The following is an 11,816-nucleotide window of genomic DNA, read 5'->3' as shown; positions in this document are numbered from 1 at the left end:
AAAAAAAAAAAAAAAAGAAAAAAGAAAAAAAAAAAGGGATTGTCAACAGTTCTCTTCCATCAACTGAAACTATGCATGGTGGCTTCCTTCTTTCCCTGCTTTCTGGTCTGTGTTCTGAATGCTGGATGTTGCTCTGGGCCTCCCAGTTCAGAAAAGAAAAATACACATAAATGGAAAAGCCTTAAAGAAAGGCAGCAAGGGCTATCAGAAGTTTGGGATAACTGAGTGAATTGGCACAATGCAGCCCCAAAAAGCACTGCTGAGAGGTAGGGTATGGCAGATGTCTGCAGTAAGGTTGGCTGCTAAGGGTGGATAGGACCAACACTGTAGCATCTTTTAGACAAGAACAAACAACATCAGATTAAATTAGTTGGAACCACTTCCAAAACTAAAGGTAGGTCTTCATACAAAACCTCATTAATCCATGGTGCTCCTGTTCAGGGGACTGGAGAGGTGAGGACAGGAGGATAGTTCATGTCTTTTTACCCTGTTCTTACTCCTCTCCATCCAGCTGCTTGTAACCACTGCAGGAGAGAACGATTTCCATCAAAAGATGGACTTTTGGTCTGAAACTGAACTGCTTCTCCCACAGATGCAGCAGAAAGACGTCATGTCAGCACAGTCAGACCACTGTCAGAACATCCCCACGTGCCTTCAGCATCCAGCTCATCTCCCACTTCTCCCTTTTGAAGTCAGTGTTGCGACACTCCAGACTCTTCCCGGAGTTCTGTGTCAACTTACCACTGCTGGAGCTTTCACCTTTGCCACATTTTTTATCCCAGCCAATATTTTTTATATAAACATATTATTTAATTCATATACATATGTACAAAATGCTACGTACGTACAATAAATTATATACTTTCCATATGTTTGTCAATGTACTTAGTATGTGTGTATAGTTTTTGAACACACAGTGTTTATCCAACTAATGTGTAGAACACCCTTTTGCTACCACCAGAATGAAGGGAAGTCCAAATGCCAACGTGAGCACTTTTTATGGCAGGAAAGAAAATCTGGAAGTGTGAAGAATGGATGTGAACCCAAGACATGAGGCCAGATGGGCCACTTCAGATAAACACATTACAAAGCAACAGTTATAAAAACTGATTCTATCATCATAAAGTTCACAACTTTGGTTTGCAGGACAAGCACCAGCCAGGTGGATAAGCAATATACAGAGCCTGGGATTCCCAGCTCTGCTAACAGCCAAACCTCCTCCATGTTCAGGCCTCTACCCCATGGATACAGATTGCAATGTCACTTTAGGTGACATGCCATCAAACTCAACTTCTTTCATAATGAGGCTAGAAACAGAAACACAGCGACAAGTTTGGCCATCAGGTAGCTGAGTTACTTGCAGTCACGTTGCCAAGGAAAAAGTTGCATTATGAAACGTGAACCTCTGAGTTATTTAAGCTTTTCTGCTTGAAACTGGCAGCATCCCCCAAAAAATGAGGAGAGGGAGTAATTTACTTGACAACAAGAAGGTTTATTCTTTCATCTCATCAACATCATCTACATATTATTAATGCTCATCAGACTGAAAGCTGTGGATCCATTTTGGTATACAATTACTTTTCTTCATGTGTTATTGGTAAGGTACCCTGCTGCCTGCCTGAGGCTTCCATTTAGCACCACCAGGAGGCAATACCTGAATACAAAGGAAACTCAGCTCAAAGGTAAGATAGGCAAACAAAAGGAAGTACACTATTCTCTATCTTTTTCTGTCTCAGCGCTCCATCAGAATCCAAGAACCCCAGGCAAAGACATCAGAGACAGAGGTACTCTACCACAGAGTAAGAGGGAATTACCTGACTCATACACTGTGCTGGGCATCTACAGCACTAAGGAAAAGCCTACGAACTACATGAGAGTCATTTGCAAAGTTGCAGTAGCAATTCTAACCTACGTGATTTGGCAAGTCCAATCACAGTTATACTTCAACAGACAACTCCAGATGCTGCTAAAAGAGTTTATTAAAGACTGTACTAACAGTTCTCGTAACAATGGCACGTACAACAGTTCAGAGTTGTGACAAAGAGCATGAGGTTTAGGAGAGCACTACTGTAGAACACCACGGACACCAACGAAGCAGATGTGCAGTCTTAACTCTACAAGCAAGCCCATGGAATACAGCAGTCATATCATACAGCTGTACAAGTGTCAGACAGAATAGAAAAGAAAATACAAAAAAAACCCAAAAAAACAGCAACAACAACAAAAAAATAGCCAGTCCTTGAATTTATTGACAGTGTTACAGTACTTCATGGACAAGGACTGGCTTGTTCCAGCTGCGCCTCCCACAGTACAAGGGCAGCTGAAATAGCAAATATCCCCTTAGTGAAGAAAAAAATCAAAAAAAAACCATACCTCGTTACAATCATTACTCCAGAGCTCCCTGCGCACAAGTTCTGACATCCCCGCAATGGTTTTGCTCAGGACACTGTTTTATTTTGCAAGAAAACAAAACTGGTATGGTTTTTTTTTTTTTTCAAGATAGTGCAAAAATGTTTTCAACGGTATCGTTAAATCACAGATTAATGACGATCAACACGGATCAACCACGGCATGGCCAGCAGCAGCTTCAAGACCAGAACCAAACAGACCCGCTGCCCCTCCACCCACACTTAAAAGAGTGAGTGCACACAGAGGGGAGACGTGTAGTTCTCTTCTAAGCCATTATTTCTGGGTTTATAAAGGAGGAACGGCCTCCAAGGTAACAAAATGCTACAGAAAACTTGGAAGTGTTAAATTATAAAAAAAGAAATAAAACTAAACAAAAAACCAACAAACAAACAAACAAAACCAGAGCAACTCCCTAACAAAAGAAAACTGAAGTGGAAAAAGTAAATAGTAGCCGTATTATCTGTCATGGCTGTAAGGTTGTTCCCTTCCTTGCTGGGTTGGTCATGGTAGTCAAAGTGTGACTGGTGGAGCTCAGCAGTTTACAGCACCCACATGGTGATGCGGGATTCCCAGCAGCACACAGGGATTTTATATTCTCTATAACACAGCATCTAGTTACAATGGCAGGGCAGCTGCAGCCTGCTCCTGGTGTGCTGCCTTTGCAGTTTTGGGCTATAAGATCTCATGCCCTTTGCACTTGTTCCACTGGTCATGTTCTTGCTCATAGCAGCACATCCATAGTCACACATTCATTTGGGGTCCACCTCCAGAGCAATCTGCAACTTCTTTTTTTAAAGCAGACGTTGAGGTGTCTGCGTAACACACTGAGACACCAGTGCACCCTGTGCAGGAACACGCTTTGGCAGCTCCATAGTACATGAATTCAATGAGATAACGTGCTTTGCCAAACCCCCAAATCATTCTTTTCCCAATTTCCATACAGTTGGTTTGTTTCATAGTGTGATTATGTAGAACCTTTTTAACATCTGCCAGTTTCAGAGGATAAAATCACAGTGCTGCATATCAACAAAACCCAGCATACCCAGCCTGCAATATAAAATAATTTATATACACAAAGCAGAATTTGCATCTTAAATAGGAAGAGACTGTCTTGTTCTCTACGGTATCTTACCCAGCTACTAAAAAATAAATAATTCACATCAGATTGACGGATTTGTTTCCTCTACAGCACACGTGCGCGATCGGAGCTGACAAAGATAACATGAAAAAAAAAAAACTTTTGTAATTAATAAAAGAGAACTGTTGAACACTTGCACATATTGGCACAAGGCAGAAGAGAAAAGGAAAGATCACACAGCTCAGCTCAGGTGCCTTCCTCAGTGGAACGGGACTCAGATTTCAACTTCACAAATTCTTTTGCAACCTCATCGTTGGTTCTTTGGGAAAGAATCCTCAGGACCGTAAGTCCAGTCTCATCCATGTGGATCCTGCGCCCAAGAGGGCACCAGCAAGCACAGCTTCCTTTGTCTGCTATGTCTCTGAGCTGCATCACTGCTATGCCAAGCACCCGATCCTCCCGAGCAAAGCAGTAGTCCTTCACACAGACTTGGAGCTCATAGGCGTCAGGGCCATCCTCATTCCCCAGTATGCTGAAAAACACACAAGATCAGAACATATCAATTCCTCTTAAAAAACATATTTTAAAGACATGCCAGAGGCTGGGTTAAGCGCCAGATGAGCCATAAAAAAACTCCCTTCTACAGAATCACAGAATCATTGGAGTTGTGAGGGACCCTTACAACTCATCTGGCCCAACTCCCCTGCAATGAAAAGGGACATCCACAGCTCCATCAGGTGCTCAGACCCCCTCCAGCCTGACATTGAGTGCCTCCAGGGACGGGGCATCCACCATCTCTCTGGGCGACCTGTTCCACAGCCAGCATTCATTACCATTTATTATAAAAAACATTTTTTCCTGTTTAGGGAGGCAGGAGTACAACATATGGTATATGCATATTTTTGCTGTTTCATAGTTGATAAAGACAATGTGGCTATTTGAAAAGAAATAAAAAAAACAACAAAACAACTCTTTTCAAGTTGCCTTTGCATGCATGCGTGTGTGTTAAACTGCAAGATGCAAAGAATGGAGAACATAAAAGACATGCTAATAGATTTTCAACTCAGACAACTGCAAACATTTTTGCTCCTGCTAAGGGTTGTTTCATTTCAGTAATTAGTATTTTAATTAGATGAAGTCTTTGTTAATGATTCAGAACCTTCCATTAAAGCATCAGCTAATAAAAATACACTGCCAACCTTCCTGATGTTTCTAAAGCTAAAAGAAAAAGAAAAAAGGCACAACAATTTTTTCACTTAGAGCGAGTCTGCATTTCTCCATATTGAATAAAAATCATACAGCCAGTCCATCTCCCCTGGGAAGTTTACAGTCTCTTGAAGGTCACCACTTTTCTCATTCACAGAATCCCAGAATGGTTTAGTATGGAAGGGACCTCTGGAGGTCAGCTGGTCCAGCCCCTGCTCATGCAGAGCCACCCAGACTTATTCATTCTTACTGCACAGCTGGGTGAAGACCAGCCTGTAGCTCCTTTGGCTGAGCCTTCCAGGATGGGAGACAGCCTTGCAATAATGAAAGCCAAGTAAGAAGAATCAATACTCCGTGTTGAGAAAGGCAGTGACTGCTAACAGATCCAAGGACTATAACCTTGGAAACAAGGATACACAAGTTCACAGAGCACGCCCCATATGTCAAGTTGGGATAAAAACACTCATTTGGAACAAAAACCTCAACCACAGTGAACTTTTAGCCTCAACTCCCCACAACAAAACACACAAAGTTCATTAAAATGACAGAGCACAGTAAAATACGTGGACAGGACACACAACGCATTTCCAGAGGTAGCCAAAGGACACTGCTGGTGAAGAATGATTACCAGCATCCCACCCACAGCACAATCTCCCATCATCCAGCTTTTCCTGCCAAGGCAACTGACACTGGGCCAAGCTGCTGGTTCAAGTGCTGCTCTGGGCCCTGAGCAGGCTGTTTGTGGATGCTGGGAAAAAAAAACACAATCTGTCCACTGCATCTAAACATGCCAAGCCAGATCCTCAAGCTATTTTTCACACTTACAAGTGAAAGGTTTCATTGTATTTAGGAGCCCAGTTGTTGCTCTTTGACTTTGTTGTGAACTTCCTCTTCTTGTCACTCTGATGAGGCCCAATCATGGTAATTTCAACGAATGGACGGAACATGCCAGACGTCTGCCACTTCAGGTCATTGGCGGCCACAACTGGAAAAGAGTCACAATCTGCTTTACAACCAATGCTCATTTGTTCCCACTGCTAGCTTTCCACTCAGATCTCATTTCAATTCCTTGTCCAGTCTACAACTTTTTTCTTGCCATAAGCACGTTCAAGAAACTAGACAAAAAGCAGGCACACATGCAGCCCTGTCTGGTCAGTGTTTAATTCTATATCAGTTGAGGAATGAGAAAAAACAGGGCATAGTAGGGGGCTGATATTGAAGTCTGCTGAAAATGAGACTGCAGGTAAGACAAACAAAGCATACGAGCTGTGGGTGGTTTCAGAACTCACAATTGTTAGCTCCTTAATTCCCACTCTCTCACAAGAAGCTCAGAAAATATCTGTGAACTGAACCGTGGTATAGATTTACCCAGGAGAAAGGAGGGATGGAGAGCTGTTTATATATATCTTCAGAGGAAATTAAAGTAGTTAAATGTGCTGCACTCAAGCAAAGGAGACGAAGGAAGAGGAAGCCTGAGATGAATCACTGCTTTGGTTATTTTCAGAGCAGCTCTTCTGGGATCAATTTGGCCGTCAGGATGGAGGTGAGCAGGGGCCCTGACCTCTTACTGGTTCTGCAACTTCTCAGTTTACACTGAGCAGTTTCACACCATCACTCTGTCATGCTGCTCTGTTCTCTGCAGCGCGTGCTAAACTGCAGGGCCTGTGAGAGCCACCATCTGATTTGTTTATTTCATGCATCATCGCCAATAAACAACAGGACTCTACACTGCCATGTCACTTGCTAGACTGGACAAGCTCAATTACTGTGTCTCTGCACGTTCATGATGTGAAACAGAAAAACAGTTTTGGATCGACATCACATGAATCCGCACAGAAACACAATGACTCCCAACTGGAAGTTTGCCTTGATACAGACAGAGCCCAAACAGTAAAGCATATCTGCCCCTACCTTTCACTGTGACCTTGTGTTCCCCAGTTCCTGGGTGGGTATACAGGTTGATCTGTATGGACACTTCACCCACAGGGTCATCCACACCAGAGGCTGTCGGAAGAAAATTGGCACGTATGTGCCACGTACACACAGATTATTGTTTACCGGTACCCATCACTGACCCAATGGCCCCAGCAGACAATAGTGTTCTCACACCCTCCATAGCCACGTTTTCCAGTCAGCACTGATAATAAAATGTTAATGCAAACTAACAGGCTTGCATGCCCAACAAGCATAAACAGTAACTTCTTTTGCACTCCACCATAAAAATCACACCCTATAAAGCATTTTAAAACAAATTAAGCTATCTAAAACGTGACAATGAGCCCTCTCAGAGAACAAGAATCTTTTTCAGAGGTTCCTGCCAAGATGCTGTGTACACATGCAGGCATTCCAATGGTGGGCTGCAGCATTTCCATCAGGATTAAGGACAAGGATTAAAAAAACATCAAAAAACAAATAAGCAGAACAGAACATGTAAGGGAAGTTTAGGGCAAAAACAAAACAAGACAAAGATGTTAGCAGTTAGCATTGAGCCATAATGCAGTCTCACCCTCCAAGGTTTCCATGCAGTATAGCAAATAACTGTTGTTACCCTGACTGCCCCCAGTGCTTCCCTTCACTGGGTAATGAGAACCCTTCAACTGCTGTGCACCAAAGAGGATGAGAAAGAAGCATTCAAATTGCATACTCATTTCCCTTCTTCTGTCAGGCAGGCAGAAAACAAAAGGTATTTTCATGGAGGAGAGCACAACATGTTCCAACTGCAGGGGAACATCACACGAGCCTTGTGATTCTTGTATTACTATGTTTTCAACATTTTCACTTTTAATTATAATAATCAAGGAATATGGGAAAATGACATTTATCTGGTAGGGAAGCCAAGGTGTCATGTAAATTACAGAAAAAGACTGCTTTGCAGAAGGAAAATTAAGTTCTTTGATCAATAGGGAGACTGATCTTCCTGTCTCTTTGATAAGTGTCTGATGAGTTTGACAATTAGCAGTGCAGTTGTAAAAGGGATACCTAGGGAGTAATTGGATACCTAAGAAGAGCACTCTTAGTTTGTTAATTTTGAGACTGAGATGCATTACAAAGTGGGGGGAAAAAAAAAATAAATTCAGTGTTTCTGATTGAAATTCAAGACAAGGATCTTGAAGGATGTCATTAAACAAACATTTTGATTAGATGGATCTAACATGTCAACTTCTACAAAAACAGTCTGCAGGCAGCAAAAGCACTCCTTTCAAAAACAGGAGGTTGAGAGCTCATCTGTGCAACTCCCTGAAGAGAATTACTTGGCACGGAGCCGCCAGCAGTAAAGTCACGTTCATATACAAATGAAAGTATCTGCATGCACAAACTTAACAACATCAAATTGCTCTCTTAGGGGTAGATGCTCACTCCTGACCTGAGTACAACAGACAGCCTTCAGGCTGTAACAGCTGTACTTCTTCCTGAGCACACTGTTTTATTCCTGCCCAGGAGGGGGATGTGTTTCTGTATGTGAGCACAGAGCTTTAAAATGGTGGGCCCAATCACTCATCTAACCCACCCGACTGTGCCTATTGCAGCCAGTGTTCTCTATGGGAGCAGGCGAGATTACCATAACTATCTAACAACTTTATTGGGCTGAATAATCTGATAAACATCAGCTGCCAAACACATAGGTTCTCATTCTACTGATCTTTAAGAGTCATTAGTGGGTTATGAATGAGATGCTGATGCTTCTGAGGAATCAAAACTGAATCACCCCTTGAGGGAAACAAAATTTAGATTGCTTTGTGCTTTTCTTTTTCTGCCTTCACTCCCTTCTTTTCATAACAAAACCCCCTTCTATTAACTGCTATGTTCACAGAGACCAAATGCTACTTGAGAAATATCCAGAGGCAGACAGTGTAAATATTCTGCTCACATACAACTGTGTACATATACGTGCTTGAATGTTTAATGGCAAGCAGATTTAAGTCTTGACTCTCTGATGTTGTGATACTGGAAGGTGAAACTGCAGAACTGAGCTCATGCAATGTGACTTTGGACAGCAAAAAATAAACTGGGAGATGAAAAACAGAGACGTTTAGGGGTCTCCTGGGGATGCAGCCTTTATCTACCCCCTCCAAGCCACATGTTTCAAGACTGGCCATTATTTTGAGTGCATATCAGACATAACTATGTATTACCATCTCTGCAGACCGCAAGCATGCAAGTCCAAGACTTGACATAGCAACACACAGCCCATGATAGGTAGGGTAGGGAAACAAGTTCACAGCATCTTTCAAAATACGGTCCATTTTAAAGACAACTTTCACATCCCATAAACAAGTCTCAGGCTTTGGGACAGGCTCTCAGGCAAGGTACAAACTTCTACACCGTGCAACCCGTGGTTCTGTGGGATGCAAGCACTCTGTGACAGTTCATTTCTACAGGGAGCTACTGGGAACGGGTCTTTGGAAAAGGTTCTGAACAAGATGGCTTCAAAAGCAAGGCAGTTGGCTAATGTTGTTATGGTAACAACATTAGTCTGGAACATACCCTTATCAGGAAGAACGTCCTCATTAGCCGTAAACCTAATACCTTTCCCATCATGCACTGAGACATGAATTCAAAAGGCAAGAAGCAAGCAGGATAAAGAGAGAAGAGTGTGAATTACAATCCAATTAGTGGCTCCGCTTAAACAAATGCAAGACAAACATTCTAACTCTTAACAGACAAAACATCCTCTTAGATCTTCTGTACCAACACAGGCTTTGAGGAGCAAGCCTATCTGCGAGTATGGGATTGTCTGGGTAAAAAAAATAACAGTTTGTACCAGCAAAAGGGAACTGCAAACTCTGAACCAGCTCTGCAGAACACAGCACTGTGCCACAGACCGTGCTGAGTAAGATAAGGAGGGCAACAGATAACTCACAAACTGCTAGGTGTAACTACTGAGTAGTGAAGTAGGAGAAGCAAATGCTCAGCATTTAAGTAGCTTTGCATGCAGCCATTCCCTCCCTTAGGCTTGTGAGATGCTTGGCTTAAGGGAAAACATCAGCCAGAGAGAGATTCATGAGGCAGATATCAGCTGTAAACACCAGTGCTCTTTCTGTCTCTGCAATGCAAATACAGATCTCCAAACTACTCTGCCAACTGTGATCACCCAGAAGCATGAACAAGCAACATCCTGCTGTAACCCCAGTCCCTGCAGGAAGTCATGCCTCTCTCAGCATCATCACTGATGCTACAAATACCAAGTGGTGTAGCTCCAGTCTTCTGTTCTTTAAACCGAGCCTCAGGCTCCAAAGCCTTCTGATATAGAAGATGCTGATTTGGACCAGCTCAGTGGTTCACCACACCCAGTAACTGTCTCCTGAAGTGATTCAGACAAGCCACAAACAAATATCACTGGTCTGCTGTATGAGAGAATGTGTGACCTTGTAACAAATGCACTTTATACACCAAAACCAGAGATAAATTCTTTCTAAACTTTTGCACACACTTTGGTGGAAACTCTACACTCCGACTGCCCTCAGACTATGCTCAATTCCCTTTGGGTATCTGCTGAATACTTCCCTTACTGGTGTTTTATAGTCATTCATTCATTGAATTAAATTTCTCCCTCATAGTATCTTTAAAGTTTCCACTTTCCAGCTTCTTCTTTTTCAGACTTTAATTGCTTCTGACTCTATCACGAGTGCAGAAGAGCAATGCTGTATGCAACCTCAGACGTGGCTCATCACAACATTGTAACACGATCTAATTAAAACACTGGCTTCAGTTCGTGGTTCAGATTTATAATGGGAAGTGTTTGACAGAAAGGAGCAACGATTGAAATTGTACCGTGCATGTAAGTTCCCAGTTTAAAAAGTGTTTTGTGTAATTCTAGTGGGAGCAGGAAGTTCCCGGAGTCCCGTGGTGACACAGCAGTGTTTGACCTGCCTGGCCACTGGATGTCATCCTTGCTCTGCCAGGATGCACATAAAGGACCATTCTCTCAAGTGTAGGTACTGACTCCAAAGTTAACTTCTGTGGCTTAATGAAGAATATTTCAACCTACACAATTATATATTCATGCTGCTGAAGGAAAGGATGATTTAGAATCATAGAATATAGTGAGTTGGAAGGAATCCTTAAGGATCACTGAGTTCAAGTGCTGGGAGACATTCTGCCTTGACTCCAGGGCTTAGTGCAACGATATGCTGACAGAGTTGGTATGGTCTGTGGGGTCACCAGCTCTTTTAGGCTTGAGAGAGTTAAAGTATGGACTACACCAGGCAAAAAGATGTCAAAATACCTCTTCTTTGGAGCTTTATGATTATTGCTGCTGAGATATAGTAGCCCAATGCCACAGCTTCTATCTAAGCAGCCTGAAAACTTAAAACATCTGTTTCAGTTTTGATCTAACCTGTAATAGCATCTGTCCTCTATTCCTGAGGATAAGACCCATAGTCAACCAGTGGAGGTTGATGACTATGGATCAAATTATTCTATTCAACAATCTAGAGATGCTTCTCTGAAAGCAATGAAAGATGGAAGCAATTAGTTACATACCACTTCTGAATCAGTGAAGTAGCAGCACTTCTCTACTCTCACTGAGAGCAACCAGAGAACTCCAGTGACCCATTCCAGCAGCCTACAAACATGTTGTGTGACTTGTCATCATCTAGCTAACACATACCCTGTAGCAGCTGCAGACAAGACAGCACTGTCATTACTCCACAAGAGACTCTTCTCTTTGCACAGCAGCATGATGCTCTGTGATTCATCATGTTCTGTCAATCAGCATTAGTCAGGATGACATGGGCTGCTGGCATCTGGCCTGTGACACAGGCACCCAGTAGCTTCTGTGGTGATGTCTTGCTGAAATGGTCTCTCACACCACTGTAAGTCTCAGTACAGTATCTTCGCATTTCACTTCCCCAAATTATCCACCCACATTAGTTCAAGAAACGTGACTGCTATATGAGAACTGCAGAAAATAGACCACAAACCCCCTCAGGATTTATGTTTCACATATCCTCTGTTCTCTCAAAATGTAAATGTTGTGCAGGAAATAACTCATTTTCCCTCCTTCCAAGTTTCAAAAGCTCTGAACTGTCACATTCCCAGAAATGTTACTGCCAAAAGCACTCCACAAACTGGCAATGCAAGACTGAGCAATTACAAACAGGGCAGATCGCTCCATTCAACT

General features: G+C 42.6%; 1 protein-coding gene across 1 annotated transcript in view; it reads right to left on the bottom strand.

The window, feature by feature from the left end:
• Positions 1–1,471: 1,471 nt before the first annotated feature.
• Positions 1,472–11,816, bottom strand: part of UNC13B (unc-13 homolog B) — a 199,008-nt gene continuing 188,663 nt past the window's right edge. Inside the window, 4 exon segments of the mRNA XM_032441195.1 lie at positions 1,472–4,019; positions 5,519–5,678; positions 6,605–6,697; positions 9,179–9,235. Coding sequence (XP_032297086.1) covers positions 3,734–4,019; positions 5,519–5,678; positions 6,605–6,697; positions 9,179–9,235 — 596 coding nt within the window. The 3' untranslated portion in view covers positions 1,472–3,733.

The sequence above is a fragment of the Coturnix japonica genome, chromosome Z, assembly GCF_001577835.2.
Source record: "Coturnix japonica isolate 7356 chromosome Z, Coturnix japonica 2.1, whole genome shotgun sequence".
NCBI classification, from domain to species: Eukaryota; Metazoa; Chordata; class Aves; order Galliformes; family Phasianidae; genus Coturnix; species Coturnix japonica.
This window is presented reverse-complemented; position numbering and strand designations above follow the sequence as displayed.